At 44.4% G+C, this 22,385-nt stretch overlaps 1 protein-coding gene across 15 annotated transcripts in view; it reads right to left on the bottom strand.

Annotated features, from left to right (window-relative positions):
- Positions 1 to 22,385, bottom strand: part of LOC113014908 (triple functional domain protein) — an 80,413-nt gene that overhangs the window by 24,284 nt on the left and 33,744 nt on the right. For 14 of the 15 annotated variants that reach the window (XM_080296426.1, XM_080296416.1, XM_080296419.1 and 11 more), the window contains exons 3-19: positions 20,230 to 20,304; positions 16,974 to 17,088; positions 15,170 to 15,362; positions 11,487 to 11,591; positions 11,072 to 11,268; positions 10,545 to 10,785; positions 9,704 to 9,826; positions 8,693 to 8,884; positions 7,482 to 7,613; positions 7,141 to 7,371; positions 6,349 to 6,471; positions 4,854 to 5,045; positions 4,248 to 4,417; positions 1,999 to 2,173; positions 938 to 1,133; positions 284 to 450; positions 41 to 160 (exon numbers count right to left, since the gene is read on the bottom strand). In XM_080296426.1, coding sequence (XP_080152552.1) covers positions 41 to 160; positions 284 to 450; positions 938 to 1,133; positions 1,999 to 2,173; positions 4,248 to 4,417; positions 4,854 to 5,045; positions 6,349 to 6,471; positions 7,141 to 7,371; positions 7,482 to 7,613; positions 8,693 to 8,884; positions 9,704 to 9,826; positions 10,545 to 10,785; positions 11,072 to 11,268; positions 11,487 to 11,591; positions 15,170 to 15,362; positions 16,974 to 17,088; positions 20,230 to 20,304 — 2,747 coding nt within the window. Of the gene's footprint in view, positions 1 to 40; positions 161 to 283; positions 451 to 937; positions 1,134 to 1,998; positions 2,174 to 4,247; positions 4,418 to 4,853; positions 5,046 to 6,348; positions 6,472 to 7,140; positions 7,372 to 7,481; positions 7,614 to 8,692; positions 8,885 to 9,703; positions 9,827 to 10,544; positions 10,786 to 11,071; positions 11,269 to 11,486; positions 11,592 to 15,169; positions 15,363 to 16,473; positions 16,846 to 16,973; positions 17,089 to 20,229; positions 20,305 to 22,385 lie in introns of those variants that run through there. The other variant, XM_026156736.2, reaches the window with a different exon arrangement.

The following is a 22,385-nucleotide window of genomic DNA, read 5'->3' as shown; positions in this document are numbered from 1 at the left end:
AGCTTCAAACGGGCTGATGGGATAACACAAACTCTGTTACCTCAATAGCATGCTGAAATTGTTCGTGTTCCCTCTGCAGCTGCTCAGCTTCCTGCAGGGAGCTGGCTGTTATCAGACCAGCGTTTAGCATCGACTCGCCATTACGAATCCAACCCAGAACCTGTAAGAGAGACAGAGAGAGCTTTTTCCTCACAGAACTTGCAGATTTCTTGGTATTCTGGCGTTTGAACCTGTTTAACCTGCAGATGGTGCCTTGCTGCAGGTATGTGACCAGGCATTTTACCTGCTTGACTTCTGCCTGCAGGTGTCTCAGCTGGACACACTGCTCCAGGTGTCTGCGGTGCTGCTCAGCTGCTAAATCGAGCTCTTGCTGCTTTTCATGAAGAAACTCCAGCAAGTCCTGAACCCGCGTGGCCATGTCCACATCCCGATCGCACAGCAGCTCCACACCTGGATGGAAGACGCGTAACCGTATAAGACTTGGTGTGGAGGAGCAAGTCAAATAACTTTCCCGACAGTCTTAATTATCAGTCACGTGTGCATCAATTCAAACTCATGTTTAATACACGTGGCATGGCGCAACCATTCCTTGTGCCGTTTTACAGAGCACCTATTAGCATGTGAGATCACAGGTGAGTTATTATGGTTAGTGAGTGGGTGCCTCTCATCACAAACGCTGACTGAATCTGACCCGCGACACCTACACAGCATCAATATTAAAACTAAGGTAGCCAACACAGAAATCTGTGCAGCAGCAGCCAACATGAGCTACATCCTGACTACACCCTCAGATGGAAGATGACAGAGGTCTGAGGGAGGCCACCGGGCGACAGTCAAACACCTCCACAGGTTTACTTTACAGCACTTAAGGGCAGATGAAGAATTGGTAATAAGAAAATGTCTAAAAAAAATAATGGAGTCTGAGGAGCGGACTCACCGGAGGCCTGGACTTCGTTGACATACTGCAGCAGCTCCTGGCCCTGGTGGATCACATCGAAGGTGAGGTTGTTCATGGTCAAGGCCTTGTCAGCGTGGTGCTGGAGCCTCTGCTCGGCCAGCGTCAGGTCCTCCGTGTCAAAGTCATTCATCTGACCTGTCAGCTCCTCGTTCCACGACTCCAGGTCAGAGATGATCTGAGGAGGGAAGAGATTGAATTTAAAGGAAGCGTAGTATAGAGTAGCTTTAGTGAGTCACGAGTCTGTGAGATTGCTGCACTAAGGCACAATGCTGCGTGGGTAGATGTTTTTCATACAAATTACACGCATTATTCTTCCAATATCATTAATTCTAAATGAAAAATACTTTTGCATTTAAACGTGTGAACAGCACATTTTCACTTATACATTATACAGAAGCACAGGCTGTTCGATTCTGTGTCCACACGCAACCGTCTTTGTACTTGAAGCACCCGTGACCTCATTTTCAGAGCTATCGAGGGATTATTGTTGCTTAGCTACAAAAATCGGTTTCTAGTGCTTCTGCATTCCTTCTTTGTGGACATCAGGTCTCTACAGTTTGCTTAAGACTGTTTAAACATTCTTATAATGGCAGATAACTGGGCTGTCACTGAGAACAGTTCAATTCTCCTCCACCCGTCTTGACAGTGTTTGATGTCCTAATTTCCTCCCCTTTCTTTGAATGTTTACCTCTTGAAAGCCTACTAGGAGTAAGCACTGACGCTCTTTTATGAACGGAGCAGTTTGTGTCACATTTCAGACCTTGCTTCTCAAATAAAATGACTGGGTTTGCATCAGCAGTTAGCAAAGGTAGTCTAACCTTGGAAAAAATACACAAACTATTCTAACGATCATTAGAATAGTCAATAATTTGTAATTAAGGGTACAGGGGAGGTATTCAAATGTCTGATGAGAGAGAAGTGACACTGATCAGTTGTAGCTGAACCATTTACAGCTAAAAGTGCAGTGAGTGAGGCTGAACTGAGAGTTTCTTTCATATAAACAGCTTCCTGTGGAAACAAATCCACCTATGAGGACTCACATCAATGGCATCCCTCTCAAAGATGCGGAGCTGCAGGAAGAGCTCCAGTTTGATCTTCCTCTCCTGGAAGAGCTCCTCCATCTGTGCCTGGGCTTCATCCAGCTGCTGGAGGACGCTCTCGATGTGGTTGATGGAGCTGTTGTGGGGCGTCTTGTTGCTGGAGATGGCGGAGTCCCTGCAACACAAATGCACAAACGGCTATTAAACCATGTGATGAAGTGCTGACCATAAAAACAAGGGACGCAGAGCAGCTTTAAAGGGACACCGCAGCACAACAGGGAGAGCCATTGTGCCGATATACTGTCTTATATCAGGATTTGGTTCAGCCAAATCACAAGCAGCTGCCCCTTTATGTTTTCCTTCTTCTGATTGGCTGTCCCTCTTAAACAGGAGGGTTGAATGACTCCCGAGTGAGACTTCTGTGCCAGTTATGTTTGTAAGGGGACAATATTTGGGATGTCCGCTCACTTACACCACACAGAGCAGAAGAAACTGAGACGCTGTATTTGAGGAATTACATATTCAATGCACATATTAAAACTGTGGGCATGTTTAATAGGAGCACCCAGCATCGTGACAGACTCCCTCTGTCCTTCATTTTTGTGACAATATATTGAGTGTTTGAAATCCTGCAGCCTGTCAGCAATCTTAAATGGATTTCATTACTTAATGAGAAAGATTTCTAGTCCATAACACAGCACTGGAGCCAAAATAGCAACATACTGTTTCACCACAAAGGAAAACTGAAGTCGTGCATTTAAGCCATCGAGCTGGGATCTTCATAAAGTAAGACAAAACATTAAACCTGCACAGAAGTGTTAATGCGAATTTAAAATTGAATAAACAAATCAGACGACCCTCTGTGAGCAAGCACTTGGCAACAGTGGAAAGGAAAAACTCCCGTTTAACAGGAAGAAAAATCCGGCAGAACCAAAACCACAATCAGAGCCGTGACTGGTTGAGAGTGGGGGGAGGGAGACGGGACAAAAGAGAGATTAGAGGTGTCTGAACACATTGAGAGTGAAACTGGATCATGGGAAGCCCCCAGCAGCCTAGAACTATTACAGTGTAACTTGGGGGGGTTAGTGTCACCTGAAAAGCACAGACAGCATCTGTGTCCCGATCCCAAACTGGGAGCTGGTTCCACAAAATTACAGAAGCTCCTCATCTCTTTTTAAAGAGAAGGACTATTGCATATTTTCAGGGATTTTAGAGCTAGAAAAAATAATAATGAATACGTATTTATTACAAGAGGTGAATGAATTAATTAATAAATACAAATTAGTGGCAACTGTGGACCCAATCCCAGCCTTTCACAGCTCTCACTCTCAACCAGATGCCAATCGTTCAAATTTATAAAGAATTAAAACGGCCTAAATCGCTCCGAAGCGCACATGTCGCGTGGGCAACGGGGTCTGCAAAGATGCATATATTTTTGTTTGAGAAGAGAGAGAGAAAATGAAGCAGCTCATACACATTCTGACTCATCAGTCTCACAGATACACGTATGGTGCACAAACATGCAAACAACAGTTTTGGGGAGGCTAAATATGAGCAAGCAAAGAATCGGAGGTCAGGTGTGTTCTGATTGGCCGATCGCATTGGTTAATCTGTGCAGCGGGTGCACTCCTAGTCCTGCGCACACTCATTAGCAGAAGGTGTGTGGAGTTACAGTTGCCTCCTGGGGAGAGTGTCACACCATTGGACACGCATTTTTAAAAGCAGTGTTATGTAAGACTTCACCGTGGAGCCAATACACCGTGGAGAGCGAGCAAAGAGAGAAAGAAAGAGGAAAAAACTGGGGGGGACTGGAACGTCCTCTGCATAAAAATAAAGCTGGATAATGAGGGTCAACTGAATCCTCTTCTCCAACACCTCCTCCTTGCCTCTCAGCTTTGTCGCTTTTCACGCACTGCCATTAACGTCTTCAAAATGACACATATTGAATATTTTGCGCTTTCGCCACAAATTTGAATTCCAAACTCATCCCCGGTTAAATTAACCTGCCAAAACTACAACTGAGAGAGACACGGGAAGAGTACTATTACATAAGGAGACATGAGTTTTTTCTTCCCTCCTTGTCTTGACACGTTTTAATATCCCTGCATATACGTGGGCAGAACATGTGCACCATTATCTGTTACTAGTAGCTGAACGGATTTTAAGGATCGGTTGGATTGCATTACTTTTGCATCAGAACATCTTTGTTTTGAGAGTCCATACTCGAAATACAATCTCATTTGCACTACCTGAGCTGCTGGATGAGGTCCTCTCCCTCCTTGATGACGTTGACGGTGACCTGCAGCGTGGTCTGCTGCTGCTGGCCGAAGCGCTTGATCAGATCCTGGACGGCCTCCACAGACTCGGCATAAACGTCGTCCAGCAGCTCCTTCTGGAGCTCCTCCAGCCATGTCCACAACTAGAAGAAGGGTCAGATTTTTTAGAAATCTTATTCAGTTTGATTGCAGGTAAACTAGTCTAATGGTTTATCCACTGGGTTTCTGGTAAGTCTCATACACTGCATATACATGAGCCTGTGTGACACCTCTTTTTTGTTAACACTCGTGTTCTCACCCTGACCACAGGACAGGATCCGGCATACATTAATCACCTTTTTCTGTATTACAAATGGCGATTATCAGAACCTAAAGGGAGGACAGTATAGTTACTGACCGAGTCCTCTCACCAGTTTGAACAACGTTAATTGCGCTCTGACTAAGTCCATTAAACACAAAATATAAACATTTCACCTGGTAATTATTTCCCTCTTGCTCAGAGAGCCCTGTGAAAGCTCTCAACCACACACACACGCAGCCCACCATCCACTTCAACGTTATGTCATCCCTCCTGCCCACCTCTTTGACGTGCGTGTGGAAGGCGACAGACATGTCCAGCAGGACTTTGCGCTGCTCCACGCGGCGAACAAAGTCTTGGATCCTGTCTTCGAGCTGGTGGGCGGCCTGGTAGATCTCCTCTGGGTCGCACTCTCCTGTCTGGGCCAGCTGCTCGGCCGCCTCCAGCAGCTTGTCTGCATTGGTGTACGTATTCTACACCGAGGCCGGAGGTAAAGGGGGAGACGGATTAGCTGAAGAAGGCAGTGTAAAACAAGCGCAATGCAGTTCGAAGATGGGCAGAGAGAGAGAGAGAGAGAGAGATCGTACAGGCAGAGACAAAAATAAAAAACAGGATATGAAGACGTGTATACTGATTAAATCAGTGACAGCAGAGCTTCACAGAAATAGGTAGTGAAAGGAAACATACAGACAGCGGGTGAAGGGGATATACAAAGAAAGGTGCAGAAGCAAACGGAAACAAATGGCTGTGTTACGGTGGGACGTCAACAAGTTGTTGATATTTTTTGGTTAAAGTTAATGAGGCTGTCGGAGTATTCTACACTACTAGTGTGGAAATATAAAAGGATTACAGCTGTAACAAATGCAAAACATAGTATTTTTAAGTATATGCAAGTAATATTTTACATGCTTGCTGTATAAATATAGTATGCAGTAACTGAAGGTGTTAGATAAATATATGCAAGCAAAGAGTAGGAACACAGATGTAGCAGGTGCACACCACTTCTTAGTGTTTATATAAACAGATAAAAAAATAAAAATAAAAAACCAGTACAGTTAATACAACATCTCAACCATATATGGCAGTATAACCCAAACTGAAGAGTCACGGGGTAAGCTGGCATTAAGACATTTTTACTGCAAACAGCTGCACATGCAGATGCAAGTCTGTGTGTGCAGCAGGTGTCTACACATTACTTTGGGTGAAATTGTTAAAAACCTACTAAGAGCTTATCTAGTTTGTAAAATTATTTTAATCAACTAAAATCAAGGCAAGAACCTGACCTTGGCCAAACACCTTCACAAAATGCTGGGAATGCATTAACTTTTACTTGGGACAAATACTGTTCATAAAAAACTATTTAGAAAACAGAGTTAAGCTAACACCGAAACTAATAAAACCAACAATGTCAAACAATAAAACCTAGAAACTAAGTCTTTATAAACAAAAACTAAAGTATCTCTGCTAGCTTGAATAGCTAATATTTTACATTAACAAATTAAAGCTAATAAGCTTTAGCATAGCCGAGATTTGCTAACCCTCACTGCACCTTTACTTTTTTTCCATTTTTTCCCCCAATGAGTCAGAGTGTCTTTCACTAATAGTGAAATGCCCAAAGATTGTAAATTAATATAATAACATGGAGACACAACAGAGTAGAAAACATTACAGTGGCAAAAGAAGAAGAAAAACAGCACACAGAAACAATACAAACACCAGCAATGCAGTGACTGGTGCACTGGTTTAAACCTGACAAAAGGCCAGGAATCAAGCTACCTGTGCCACTTCCTCAAAGTCTTCATGGCGTTTCTGGAGAGCTCTGGCTCGGTGGAGAGACTTTCCCACCCCTGTGTGTTTGCTGAGGAAGGCCTCGCCATGGTTTTCTATCCAGTCCAAAACCTGTGCAAAGACCACATTACCCACTGTGAAACGTATAACACCACAAGGGGGCGCTCTGACGTGGTATTACTGCCACAAGTGTTAATGATGAAACCTGTACATGAGTGCAAAGGAATGGCAGAAATAACCATGAGCGCGGTTAACAGGAGCCACAGCACGGAGTCTTTCTTTGCACACTCCCCTCTGTGCACTTTGTCCTTCTTAGGATGAACAGCATCTGCATGGCCATATGACCCAATTCAGTTGCCATAGCAATAGTTGCCATGTCAACACACTGAGGAATGCCTATGATTTTTGGACAGTGTGCAGCGGTATTGTCATGTTGGGACCATTTGATTACAGTATGCAAGCTTTTATTCTGCAGAAAGCCTTTTTATTTCAGGCCTTCATCCAGTGCTCCTATCCACAGCGACATGTGAGGACTGAACGTGCATCGTCCCAGCAAATAACTCAAGGACATGTCGATAGGAAACATGCCTGCGGTTGCAATCAAACCCTCTATTAAGTGTAGTATTCATCTAGCCATAAGCCTAGCCTGCTATTTTCAAATTAATGTCTAACCCTGGCAATTAAGCTCGGTCCTTGGAATTGCAGTGTGCTCGAACAAATGCGCGCATGCATGAAGGTATAAACAAAAATACACGCAGTAAACTGGAAACGTGTGCGTACCTGCTGGACGTCCTGCTGAAACACGCAGAGCTGCAGGCGCTGGTGCAGACGCACTTTACGGTGCTGCCAGATGTTTTCCAGCTGTCTCTGGTGATGCAGCACCTCGTGGATGATGTCCAGGACGTGGTGCACCGCCTTAGAGTAGTTTGCCGTTGCCGTCAGTGAATCGGCACTGCCTGGGGTCAAAGGTCGCTGCAGCTTGTCCAGCAGAGTTTTGCCATCTTGACTCACCTGAGGTTAGAAAATGTTTTGAACTCTATGTGAATCGGAAAGATAAATGCCACTAAAGCTAATTCTGCCCTCTGGACAGCAGACTAACTCCATCGTGTGTGTGAACTTGCCTCCGAGTAAGCAGCTGTGATGTGCTCGTACAGGCCTTGGTGATGGTGGATGGCATCTTCGAGGTCTTGTAACTCAGAAGGCAAGTCCACCTCGCCACATGCCTTACACCAGGAGTCCACATTACTCATGTACTGCAGCGAGAGGAGAAGCATAGTTCACATGACACACTGGTGGTTTATACAGTACATCTGTGCGCTCTTCCCAGGGGTCAGAAACAGCAGAGCATAGAAAGACATCGCCTGGGTGTAAACCTGCAGAAATCATCTTTTGCCCATGAGATCTATTAGAAGAATTATCTATAGCTGAACCTGCTGTTCATTGGCCTGTGGTGACTTCCTAGAAGCTTCCTGTACCCCCCTGTAGGAGTGATGGGTGAAAACATAACAATCATTAAGATTGACCTCTGGGAAATATCTCCATCTTAATGATTTGCCTTTTAAACACCTCTCACATCATAATTGGAATCACATACAGAAGAGAAGCTTGTTTTAAGTCTTTGTTCTCTTCATGTATGTGTGGAGTGGAAAAACCTCTGGGAACAAAATGCCCTTTTCTATTTCATCTTACAAACATGAAAGGCTGGTCTGATGACGGCAGCATTCCAGGTCGGAAAAGTCGCACCGCCCATGTTCCCTGGCTGTTATTCTGCTTGTGTACTTTTTAAGGCCATGAATCATTCCATAGTGGCCAGACTAATGAGCTCGGGCAAAAATACCAGCAGACACACACACACACACACACACACACACACACACACACACACACACACACACACACACACACACGTAAATGAAATGTATGTGCTAGTGTTTATTCAATTAAGCCAAATGGGTACTTTACAATCCAAAAAGTGTGCACGTGTGTATTCATTTGCATTCATTACAAAAGGTCAACACCTCGGCTACCTGAACAGCACATCAGCACGAGGTTTACCGATTGGTTCCCACTGAACCAGTGTTCAAGGACTAGTTAAGACTTTTGAGAAACAAGCTACTTATCATAAGAGCTAAAAATTGATAGGGTTGAGCTTAATTACTAAAGTGAGGGTACAGGATCTATTCTTTTTTGACATTTCCATTCATTTATAAAGAAAACAATTAAAGCATGAGTCCAGCATTTTTCAAATCACAACATTAAAGGCTCAAACGATAAATTCTAACAGATTCAGTCCATGAACATTTCTTGCCATTTACCAAACCGTCACACTCACCTGGTCACATTTCTGATGGAAACTGGCTGACATCTCTAACAGCGTGCTACGTTCATCCAATGCGGCGGCAAACGCCTTCCACTCCTGCTCCAACTGACTTGAGATCTGCTTGATCTGCTGGGAAGCGTAGTGACCCGACTCCAGCAGCCGGTTCCCCACGGACATGATCCGGTTGATGTTGACGTACACATTCTGTACAGGACGATGAGGAAGAAAGGTGCGAAATGGCAGAATATTTTCAATCACTAATTCATAAAGAAGCAAAAACTTGGTCTAACATCCGAGGCCACAGGTACGTGCAGACGAGAGAGGAACTGAGAGGAGGAACCAAAAGAAGGTTTAAAGCGGTATATTATTGTGAGAATGGGTCGTTCTGCACATTGAGCATGTTTACTTCAGGTACTCAGGTATATTTTTAAGGTAAAGCTTCCACGATTACTCAATTTACATTATAACATCGGTATTAGGTCACACGGCTGCACATTACCCAGAAAATAATGCACATATTTTTGTGTTTTTATTTCTGAAATACCAATAAATAGTTTTTTTGTTTAAAAAAAGTATTTTTTTCCATATGCAAAAAAAGACAAAAAAGTGCCTTAGACGTGAAAACACGGTTAATACATCATCGTTTAATAAGTGAATAGGCCAGAGAAAATGGCAAACTGAGGAGCTTAAGACACTATTGGTCTGCTACTGTTTCTTTCTCATCCGTGAGCAGAAACCCTCAGCGGCTGGATTGATTCCTCGTCTCAGCAGTTTCATAATGGTTATGTAAGGCGGACTGTGGATAGAGAATAGGATTACTTAATACCTGGTTGTGTTGCTCCTAACATGGAGAAAATGTGCAAGCGCACGGAAGCGCAGGCTGCTCTAAACAAACACTCAAACCCAGCAGTAGAGCTTGACACTAAGTGCAATAACTATATTATTATACAGTGTAGGGCACCGACTTGAGTCCAAGTGGGAAGAAAAGCATTATCTCCTGCTGCGAATCAGTGTGTGTCTCACCATGCAGTTCATGGCGAAGTGGCTGTGCTGGGTTTGCAGCTCCACAGCATGGGGGTGGTTGTTGCCGATCTCTGTGTAGCCTGCCAGGAACAAACCCTTGTTGTGCATGATCCAGTCGAACATCTGAAGCATGACGACAAATACACACACAGAGAAAAAATATCAATTAAAAAAATGAAAGCACAGACACACAAGGGTTGGGTTCATTACTAACTCCTGCAGATTGTTGCAAGAACAGGCACAAACAGCTGGGACTGAGCCGTGTGGGCAAACCTGAGCGTGTTTGCTCACTGCTGCAGTGTTCGAACATCTATCCAGGCCAGCATACAGAGAAATGGACTGCCTCTATTAAGAGCATCCTCTCTGGCTCTCTTAGAGAACAACTTGTGGCCTATGGTGTCCTAGCAACAAGCTCCTACTACTGCAGTGTATCCAAGACTGCAGCTCGCTCTGTGTTGCTGCAACCTGCTATTTTATTCTACTCACTCCAACACAGATCTGTGCATTTCTCTCCCTGTCTCTTCTTATTTTGTGACGCAGCTGTCATCGCCCGAGCCGTCTGTGTGGCAGCCAGAGTAGGTGGCGGTGCACCCGAGTGAGCTAGCCTCCATCTTCCCGCCTCTCACGGTGGAGGAGGGCAAACCTGTTTAGTGTTTAAGATCCCGAGGGCTCGACTACAGTACACGAGGTCTTCGCAAACAGCATCAGTCGATGCTTCTCAGTGTGTGTAATTGCATTTTTTTTTAAATATGTATATTGGCATTTGTGTGCCCTGCAGTGATCACCAGCTCTGGTTATAGATTATCACTACATCACAGCTCACAGAGAACCAGCCACAGACCTTCTCTGCATCCTGCTCGAACAGGCGCAGCTGGAAACACTGATCCAGTTGGAGCTTGCGGACGTGCCACGCCTGGTGGAGGTGCTGCCGGGTGGAGTGCAGCTTGTCCAGCAGCTGGGTGATGCGCGGCACCAGGCCTTGGGTGTCCGCGTTGCACACTCCACTGCCGCTACTGCTGCTGCCGCCGCTGCTGCCATTGCGATTGGAGAAAGACTCGCTGCTCTGAATGCGCTGGAGCAATCTGGAAACAGATTTGATGTTTGCATTAACATCAAAGACTTTTTGCTACTGTTTCAGTCAAGCTAGCCTCCGTTGTTAACTGATAACCCCAAAAAGGAGAAAAAAAGGGGGGGAAAAAGAGCACTGCCCAAACTCTTGATCACGCTCCAACCTGTTGCCCTGTCCATCTTTCATACAAATGATCTGGATTCACATACACAACCAGAACTAAGACTTAAAAACAGGCATTTCTGATACATTATATATGATATATAGAAAGATGCAAAACCACTGTTTTGTTTTTTTACCTTTGCCCTTCAGTGTCCAGTTCCTCTATAGGAGCTTTAATGACTTTCTTCTTCAGTGTGGCGTGCTCTTCTATCATCCGTCTGGCTCCTTCCAGGTCTTGGGGAAAGTCTTTCCTTGACACGGTTTCCTGCATCTCTTCTAGTCGAGCCAGCATTTGGGTAGCATGGCCAGAGAAATCCTCAAATGCTACACGCACCTGGACGGAAACACCAGCAAACAAAAAAAACCACTGAGTTATGGTGACCCACTTATGGGCAGTTTGGTTGACTGTCTTAAGAAGGAAACAATCAGATCAGAAAGAAGAATAATCCTGTGTCCACTTGTGTCTTAATCATCCGATTTGGACATCACTGGGGATTTGGGGGATCTTGGCACAGACAGTCTGAAGTGACAGGACGGCTGAGCTGATCGTACCTCTATCCACTCTTCGTGGTTGTAGTCCAGGCTGCCGTCAAAGTCTGCTGTCAGCTGAGAGGGGTCCACCACTTTCGTCAAGCCTTCGAGTGACACCATGGTGGTCTAGTGGAGCGAGAAGCAAAGAACGAGGGTTTAAAGGAGGGAGTTCAGGTGGACACTTGAGTGGTAAATGCTTCTAATCTTTCACCTTCTGCTGTGTTTCGTTGCTGAAAAGTACGATTTTTATTTACTCACAGAAAAGACAATGCGGAGATCGCGGAGCTTCTGCTGAAGGTCACATAGAGATGTGACCTTCAGCAGAAGCTCCGCGATTAATAACATTGAGATGCTGCTAATTTAAGAACACTTCTCCCCCATCTACCAAAGAGATCCTCCCCAAACCAAAATGTTGTCTTTGAGACTTCAAAACTCAGAACTAAACCTTTAACAGCCTGCCGCAACGTTTCTTTGCCTCCTTGATGTTAGACTTAAGTGAATTTCAAATCCCCAGCATGATATCAATTTCAGTGATACGCCGAGGAAAAGTCTCCCTGTGTTGCCTGTGTTTCCACCTCCGCACAAAACACCCCCACACACATGGCCAGAGATGGATGGAGTCGGAGCGATCGCTTGGATAGGCTTTGTGTAGGCCAAACAATGCAGAGATGCACTGTTGTCCTTGGGTAAAAAAGCACAGCGGCTCTTGCCAGGGAAAAATACTGATGCTGCCGCGTTCGCTATTGTACCGATTTGTACTCTGCTGAATGGAGCGATAGTCGGCCAGGGACGTTTGGGTAGCATTTTATGCTTGTGCTGAACTGTGCCATTTATCAACAATCGAACGGAAAAAAGAGAGATTGCGACCGGCTCTCTGAGCTTTGCTTTCTTTGTGTATGAACTGATGACAAAAAGGGAGGAACATGTCCTACTTCTGGTTTCTATTGCACAAAGCGAGAGAAAAATCCTTGATGCACACACTGAATGCTGGACGCTCACACACATACGCAACTGTAGTCCTAGCAACAGCCCTATATCAATTTTGCATGAAGAGTGCAAGATGAAAACTTCTGAAATCTTAATAAAACATAAAGCATGGACAGGGGGGATGAAGCCTGCACATGAATGCACATGCACGCTATCCAATCAATGCTTGTGCGGCATGACAGACCGGTGCATGGATAACTATAACGTTCCCTGTGGCTATTCTTCCTATCAAAAGATCAATATGATATAATGAGACTACAGTGAGGTCGTGTTCATACACGTGTGAGCAATCACAGTAAATTTCCACACTCGTGTGTTCTCCTACGTAGCTATAATCAGAAGCTAGAGGGGAAAATTTCCACTCCGTATCAGAAAAACGCACTGCATAAAAAACCAATAAAGACAACACAGGAGCTTATGCCAACCCAAGTTTCACCACAACAAATGAGAGCTGATGATCATCGTAGTAAGCAAGGCTGGCTAATGACAGATCAAACAGGGGGAGGGGAATTGTTATTCCGCTCTCATCAGAAGACATTTACTACACAGGCTTGTAATCAGATGAAGTCGAGAGCTCCGCTGGTGCACATTTCAGTGTCGAGTTGATGACGACGAAATGGTCAGAGGGTAAAAAATAAGCCTGTTCGTGTGAACGCATCACTTAATTAGCTGTGAAAATGCCTTCTATCGCTTGACTGACAGCATAACGAATACTCGTCCTCGTGATCTGCAGCGAGCCGTTTTTGGGTTCGATGTGATGAAATGTTTTTCCCTATGGCAGACAGCTGGCTGGTGGTGTACGCACCCAAAGCAGCGGGGAGAGGAAAATAATGAAATGTGCTGACAATGAGCAGCTCGGGGGTGTGGAGGGAGGGGCGGCGGCAGAGCGGTTGTTATCACAGCTCAGCTGACAGCAAATTGGAGGGAGGTGAGGGTGGGGGCTTTTTAAAATGCTTTTGTGACGAGTTCCTTTAAAATGCCAAATGTAAAACTGATACGCTTGACAACAGGCAGCTGTGAGATATATATGCTCACATATCAACTGCAACAGTTCCCTTAAATCAGGGATGTCAAACTCATTTTACATTGTGGGAAACGTACCGCCCACTCTGAGCTTCAGTGGGCCGGGCTGGTGTAAAGAAGTTATTTTAACATAAAAAGAAGTGCAAAATAACACATCTCTATGGCAGAAAACAGGAACTTTCTTACTTTTAATTGTTTACAACTTATTAACTTTGGTCTAGTATGAATGGTGATGGGGGAGGTCCTTATCAGCAGAAAAAAGCAACAAAATACAGTTAAAAGTCCAAAATTGATGCCCTCCTTCAAACTTCCCAAAGTCAACCAGTGAGCCGGACTGGAGTCTTTGGCGATCTGGTCCGATTCTGGTCCCGCTCCCCTGAGCTTTATGTTTAACGCCCTCGTCCTAAACCTTCCTCGCTTTAAAGACCGATAGAAATCGTTAGATAATAATTTTTAATCCTTCTGAGGATTAAGGTGATGTACACTGGATGAAAAAGGTACTTTCGGCATGTAGATGGATACTTTCATTTATCCGAGCTCAGAATCGGCAGTAGGAGTTCACCGGGCAAGGTCTGTGTCTCCAACCGTGGATCTTTTGGATGTAAGGTAAACGTTTAACCACTATGCTGTGGACACGACGATGACGACATAGAAACATCTGTTTATTTCACAGTGTTGCAAAACTGTGTACACCAGTGTTTATTTCATCATTTGGATGGATTGTTTTCCACTTTAAAATGCAAAATTTTAAATGTAGAACAAGTCCTTTGTATGTAGTCATTATATTATTTGACAGAAAATGTACTATACTGTTACTTTTAGCACAATCGGGGTATGAGATTTTGGTCATCCAGCCCTGCCACCTACTAAACCCTCTCGCTCTTATTTTGAAAGCTCAGTCTCTGCTAAACATCCAACACCTGCCGACAGTCAAACAGACTCAAACTCCACCAGCTTGGACTGCAGCTGGTGACGCCAGTCCTTGTTCTTTTGGGGCCACTTTAACCAGAACCTGCAGCAGGTGGAGGTCTGCTCCGTGCGCCGCTACGCCAAGCTCACCGACCGAGGCTGCACAGCAGAACGAGCATTAGCAGCTGCAGTCCAAGAAGGCGAGACTCCCTGGAGAGGCAGCTGATTATTGCGAATGTTATTGCTTATCGCATAACGTTTATTAGAGGGAGGGAAAAAAATGTAATGAAATTCTGGACAAATTCTGAGTGAGAATTTAGTTGACGGCAATATTGTTTCCCCCTGTTATTTATTATTCCCCTTTGCACCAGGGAAATAAAATAAATCTTCATTTAAAAAACAAAAAGAAAAAACAAATTAACCCGTTTTAAAGTCTTTAAGCTCTTGATTGATAAACTAGAGCAAAACTGATGCCACACACTCGATAACTACCATCTTGTTAGGTGATTTCAGTCAACATGGCTGATATCTGCTCATATTTGGATGATAAAGCGCCGCATCACCAGTGTGAATAGTACAACCCCTCCACAAACAGAGTCCGAGTCTTTAAATCTAACAGTGTTAAGATCACTGATTAATCTGGCAGTGCGAAACAAACCAGAACCTGTTATTTCAATGAAAATCACTGTCTGTTGCTTCTATTCACTCAACAGCTTCCAAAGCTATTTTTGAGTAAGACATCAAAATATTCTATCACTGCCTCGAACACTGGCTCAACATCCTACCTCGAATTCAAACTTGGAGCTGCCGAAGTTGGTCCTCTGCTTCTGCCAGAAGTTGTCCGGTTTGATGATGAGTGCGACGTGGATGCAGGACGGGAACGACTCCTGCAGGATCTTCAGCAGAGGCTTGATGCTGTCCCACTTGGAGCCACGCATGTCAACAATGACCGTGAAGCCATGTTTACACACCTCCTCGCTGGGATGGACAGAGGATGGAGGTCGGCGGGAGTGGGAGGAATTAAAGAGAAGAGATGGGGGGGTGGGCATGGGGTGGGTGGGGGGGAAGGGGGCCAAGAGAGATTGGTGAGAGTTTAATCCGGAGAGAGAGAGATGACAGTTGTGGGAAAGGATGAAAGAGGGATGATGGAGAGGAAAGGACAGATGGAAGAAGGAAGAATAGAGAAGAAGAGGAAAGAGAACCAAAACAAACAGTGAGATGACGCATTTTCTATACTGTGAGAAGCCTACGCAGCAAATCCCACACACACACCCACGCACCCCTATGCACACACAGTCACACACACACACCCACACGTACGCAGAAACCTGCGACGAATGAATCACAAACGCATATATGCATACATATATATGTATATATATAAAAATACAGTTCAGTCCGTTTGTGCATCAGCAGCCTCTTCCCCCTGTGGTGCTCTGCTCTGACCATCATCATCTTTATTATCGCTGCACAAGCTTGCATACACGCACTGAAGCTGAAACCTGTCACAGTTATCTGACATGCCACAACAAACAGAATTTGTCTTTAGGATTCAGAATATTTTGCAGCTCATCTGCCATCTGTCCGTTTCCATGTCATTCCAACCACAACTACTTTATTCAATCCACAAACTCAGATCGCTGCGTTCCCTTCTAGTATGTCATCGTGTTGTTTAAAAAAATAATAATAAAAAATACATCACTTTAAAATCTTTCCATCACTGCATCCCTAAATACCTCCATCCTTTCCCAAGCCTCTCTCCCTCCCTCTCTCGGTGGAACAGCTTGTCGCTACACACACAGTGTGCAGCGATGTGCAGATGTTCCCTTTCACAAACACAGGGATGCCAAAAACCCCAAAGTTAAGAAAGATGTGCAAGATGTGACACGATGACGTGAGGTTTTCAAAGCCCGAAATTCAACTTGGAGTCTAATTTAAAAAAAGCAAAAAAAAAAGCAAACATAATGTTATGGAGGTGAGTGTAGATGAAGAGGGTGGATGCTTTTGAGAGATACGCAAGGAGGAGAAGAAGAAGCAGCATGCCGGGTCAAAAAAGGAAGGAGAAGGAGGCGGATGAGCGACGCTTTACCTGGGAGGTGAGGAGCTGCTCGCCTACAGGAACTGCTGCTGCACTGCCTCGGCTACTGCGACACTTTGTTTTGCTTTCATACACTCCCTCCCTCCCTCACACACACACCTCCTCACACATGCGCTCTCCATCTCTGTCAGCTTTAATCCTTCCACCCTCTGCCCATCTCAGCAGCCTCCTCTCTCTCTCTGTTTAAACCTCTTTCCTGTTTTTCCCTCTCCATTTCTTTTTCTGTTGCATGTCGCCTCTGTTAGCTCCAGGCTTCTCTTCTCTGTCTCAGCATCTCACCATCTTTAGAAGCGATTTCTGGCAGCCGAGAAGCTGCAGCAAGATAACTGCTCCTGAATTATTACGCTCTCCGTTCCTATCACATGCTCATCTCAGCCCTCTCACGTGTTCGCTTATAGAGCTTTGAGCACTTGCTGTGGGAGTTCATGTCATTCTGAGGCACTGCCACACACACCCACCCACACAAAATCACATGCAATGAAATAAGTAACCTGGGGATGCCGGCGAGGTAAGCGATCAGTCTCCTCAGGTCGTCTGTTCGTATTCTGTCGTGGTTGCTGCGTGATGGGAACGTTAACACAGGACCACCACGTCTGTCTCTGCCACCTGAGGTGATGCACAAGCAGACACACACACACACACACACACACACACACACACACACACACACACACACACACACACACACACACAGATTGGAGTAAGGACAAGTGTGTATGTGGCACAGAGTTTTGCAGGTTTAGTGGTATCATTTGCACCACTGGAGCATAGCAGAGATGATCGTAGGCAGTTAGCTAACCCAAAAATGAGCGACAGGCTAGATATATGTGTGACCCCGAGGCCGCTGAGCCGAATGCTAAAAAAATAAATAAATAAAAAAACAGAAGTTTTTGGGGTTTTTTTGGGGGGGGGTTTTTAAAGGACAGGAGATAATTTAGACTGAAAGTGTTTTATCGTTCTCTCTGTGCAGTCGAGCTGTGAAAAATGAAGTGGACCTGCTTGCAATGGGCTCGTGGCCACGCTACAGGCTGTTTGAGACTGCACGGCGGCACGGCAGCGCTCACGTTAGCTGATGAGCAGCGCATGCAGCAGGTCTTCACTGTAGTAGTGGTGTGCTTACATTCACTAATTAAGAATAAACACAAAACACAGCTGGTGATGACAATGAAGTTAAGCTTTCATTTATGAGCAAAAAAGGGAAAAACTATCTTAACAGGGTGAAGGTCACAGACGATAAGTGGACCTTTTATCTTTGACAGAGTCCTGTGCAGACCCTCAGTTCATCCACTGTCTGAAACAAAACATACAGAAATAACCCCTGACGCCCCTCTCTATGACCTCCATTACTCCTGATGAGCTACTAAACACATTTTGTTTTGTAAATGATCGTCACCATTAGGGCCAGAAAGGAGGAGAAAGCTTTACTTTGTGTTAAGTGAATCATGACACTGCGTTTCAAAACAAAGTTTCTTCAATTATCTGCACGATGGCTGAACAGACTGATTTCAGTCTATGTGCAGGCAGGAGGAAACTGTTTCTTCAAATATGAAGATTCCTTTGATTTTCAGTAAACAGAAAGGATGAGAGTGCGATGGCCAAGTGCAAACACCATCCAGGGCAGAAATGACTGAATTATACTGCTAACACAACATCTGTGCAGAGAGCCGAGAAGAACTCAGAGTGAAGTTAAAGATGAGCTCAGCTCAACACAGAGGCAGCGATGAGCAGTCCGGCTTGTAGCTTACATTTCTACCTGCACCTTTTTCTACAGCGCGATCACCGTGACGACTGCTCTAAAGCCTCTCTGGGCTGGTTCTCAACGCTGCTTTGTTTTATTGGCTTTGTGTTCGTAATTAATCGCTAGAAGAAAGATCTTGTGTGCGCACGTGTTAGTATAATGATTTATTTTAGGGTGTGAGACTGTAGCCTAAGCTTGGTAATTATGTGACAAAGCATTTCAGGCCATGCTGCTGAGTAATGTGAAAACAATGTAACGTCTATTATATCAAATGACTTTTTCCTGGCAACGTTTAAGTAAGGCAATGCACTGCTTTAGAAACAAAGTAGCGAGTCGTTTGTGACACACCATTTTTGTGCACGGCCCAACATTGCTTGTAAATGGCTACATGGTAGCATTTAAATGTGCAGTGTTCAGGTTCTCAGTTAGTCGCCCCTTCTGAGTCACATCTTCTAAACATCAAGATGGTAACGCTGGTGGCTACATCCATCTTCTATGTACAGTCTATTCGCATAGCCATAGCTACGTGCCTGACCTCACCTGATGTCACAGAGCCCAATGTTAAAAAAACAAAACAACTACTGTCTGAATTGAAGCATGTAGAGCAGTCTGAAAGGGTTTTGTTTAGACTGAGCATTTTCTGAATATTATTAAAGCCATATCTAATATTAACACTGCACTATAACAGAATACGACACAACAAGGAGAAGCAGAGTCTGTTCCTTTAAAAGAACAGAAAAGATAAAGAAATAAATCAAACATGTATATATGATTGGCTCTCTCCAAACAGCAAGCAAGCCAAATGCATACATTTTATTATGCAGAAACTGTGCACTGTTTTTTTGTACATGGTGTTTGAATTCTGCAGTGTTTGTTTGTGATATTCTGTGGTCTTTTAAAGGATTTTTCAGACCTTTTATCTTCTCTGCAGTCATATTTTGTGCTGTAATAATATTTTGCTCCTAGTTTCTGGCCACTTGCAGAAGAAGAAGGCTGCTTCGCTCACGTGGGAACTCATAAACACAGGCCCTCTCTGCTCAGCCCGCAAATTAGTGAGTTCAGTCGGGTTGCTGGGCGCCTGTAGGCTTGACCCTGCCGCTCAGAGGAGAAAATCAAACGCTCACGTGGCAACAGACAAACATGAGAGAGGGCGAACATGGCCGATTTATTAAGGGGCCAAATTGGGGATAATAGGCTTAGCTTATTTACCCTGCTTTTCACTAGCGGTCCCTCCTCTACCTTCATTTCAAAGCCAATTATTCCACCAGTGTCCACTATGGGAAGCTGGCAGTAAGTCATCTCCATGGCAACGCTGCCCTGACTCTCCTTCTCTCAATTTCGCTGTTTGTCAGAGTCCTTTTCCTCGTCATTGTGTTTCTAACTGTGACCTTCTCTGCCAGCGCACGACGCACACACCGATTTCACTTTGTTATTCCATTTGGCTCTTTGGAGATCTGAGTGCTTGCATTTGCACGAATACGCACAAACGTAACAGTAACACACACGCACTCAAAAAAAAATGCTTTTGTGTGTTGTGCAAATAATCCTGCTGGATGTTCTTGGCAATCCGCATCTCCAGCTCAGCCTCCTGTGAGTTTTCTCTGGCACCACTCGAGTGTGTGAGTGCGAGTGTGTGTCGGACGTGGTTGCTGTAGCTCTCTACGCTAACTGTCCTGCTGATGACGGTCAAACAACAGATATCTGTGTGCATGTCAGCGTGTGTGCTGTGTGTCAACTGGGTGTACATGCGTGTGCTTAAAGACAGGTCAAGAGCCAAGTGTCTGGGCCTCAGCCTGACCCCTGCACAGCTTGTTACTGTGTGCGTGTCTGTGCGCAAGAAAAAGAGGAAGTCAAAAGTACAGCTTACTACCTAGCAACTGTCTGTGTGTGTGTGTGTATACAAACTAAGTAGTACAAAGTATACATCAGGCTCTATTAGCTTTATTTGCCATGATCAGACAGCAGGGGGTGGTACATTTTTGAGACCAGACAAACACACATAACCTTACCTGACAGAAAGGCAACCTTCTCTTTGAGGATGGGAAGCACCTCCATCGCTCTCATCTCCTCATTTCTCCTGAAACCTGTGAAGAGACGAGGAAAGAAAACATGGGGTTTGAATACAAGAACGAAATAAAAAAAAGCTTTTCCCTTTTTCCCCGTTCTTGTGCAGTTGAAGAGCCCAGATTATTTGGGACAGAGCAGATTTTGTCTAGTTGTAATCTGGTGATCTGCAGCTTTTAAAACTCAACGTGTTCAGTCCCAGTTTTGGATTGCTTGCATCAAGAGGAAAAAGTCTGTAAGATTCCCGCTCTCACGCTCACACATACACACAATGAGACAGCGGTCAGAAACAGTAATGGTGAGACTGTGAGGCCAGACGCACGGCTGCTAAAGCTCTTAGTGTAGCAGAGGTGAAACGGGGTAAAGAAACATTAAATGTCACAGGCCACTTTAGCTCCCATCAGCTAGAGTAATAATAAAATGTCGCATTTATTGAAAAAGACTCTGAGTAGCTGGTGAATTTTCACATCTACCAAACATTGAGTGGTGGAAACGCTTGGACTATGAAGATTAAACATAAAGGAACCTTTAACTAAACTTTGCTCTGCAGTGTAGCGATTAACATATTCACCTGACATGTAAAAATAAGAGCTTCCTAGTTAGAGAGCACAGCAGACACACATACACAGTTCGTCCCACCCCTGGGTAAGAGAGTCACTGAAAGCATATGTACTGTGTTCACAGTGAAAGCAACGTGGCGACCACAGCGGAGCATCCACAGGCGACCAGAGACAAACTTTTCTCAACTTCCAGGTGAGCGACTGATGCAACGACCAATGAGAATGGCGAATACGGTTCGCATAAAAGTTTTGAATGTTTTACTCATTTATATACAGGCTTTGCAAATAACGGCTCACATACCAGGGCAGAGCTATTACCATGATGGTTACCACGTGGTGACACGGACTTTGATCCTGTTTTTCCAGAGTTGTTTTATAACAACTCTAATTATTCAATTCAATAAGAATATCTTCTATGTCCACGTCACTCTGTAATCACTGCAACTTTGATTGCAAGCAGATTGTGTTGGAGGTAACGAAAATGAACAAGCGGCACTCTGAAAGCGCGAGGCAGCTGGGCAGCATTTACTTTTAAGGGATTAGTGTTGGAATTTTTACATATTCGTTTTGCTTTCTTTGTCCTTTGTAAATGTACAGGTAAGATAGTCCAGCACAGAAGCTCAGACACAGCTATACAGAGGGTGATGTTGCAACTGATTAAAGCTGTTATAGCTCAAGATTCCTGTCTAACTTAAGAATTATAAAGTAGTGTGCTGTGTTTTTATTGGACAGTCATAATGGCACCAAGCGGACCAATCATAGTCGTCACAGTCTACACTGTACTATATATCAACAGATGACTATAACACATGAAGTCTACGGATTGCCAAATTGACTGCATTTTATTCACCTTGCAGGACTATAAAAGTCAGCACCAAAGTGCACAGCAGTCTATCAAATATCTATAAATGTCAACTTCATTGTGGTTTTAGGGGTCGTCAGGGATGCCATATCATTACGACTGACCTTCTAGAAAAGGTGGCTGACAAAATGTTGGAACGGCAGGCAAGAGACAAACACTGTTAACCATAAAGCCACAAAACAAATGATTCTGCTACATAAGTAACAAAGCCTGCCTCCTTATTAGCCCAACACAACTGTGTGTTTTAATACCACAAGCACTTCTGTCTCTGCGACTGCAACCCATAAATCCCGGGCAACTCCAACTGACTGTCAGCAACGAATGTAGAAAGCATCTCGACTTTCCTAATTCCCCTTCCTCTATCTGAGGAAAACATGATGATTTCTAAATGGCACGGTTATTGAAGGCCATCGAGCTGTCAGCCACAAAACATGAATATAAATAAAGTTACCTTCACCGCTTCCTCTCTCAGTCTCCCAATGACTGACATTTTCCTATAAATAGTACTTGCTTGTATTCACTGATGAATCACACAATGGTGGCTGACCCTTTGGTTTCCTCATGAAAGCATAAACTTTCTCTTCATCGCGGCTTCTCCGATACTGCCGGAAAAACTCCTCTGGTGTAGACCATAACGACTGATGTGTTTTACATACTGGTTTGTCTAGAATAGATAATG

This window comes from Astatotilapia calliptera, chromosome 22 (assembly GCF_964374335.1).
Source record: "Astatotilapia calliptera chromosome 22, fAstCal68.1, whole genome shotgun sequence".
In the NCBI taxonomy this organism is placed as follows: domain Eukaryota; kingdom Metazoa; phylum Chordata; class Actinopteri; order Cichliformes; family Cichlidae; genus Astatotilapia; species Astatotilapia calliptera.
This window is presented reverse-complemented; position numbering and strand designations above follow the sequence as displayed.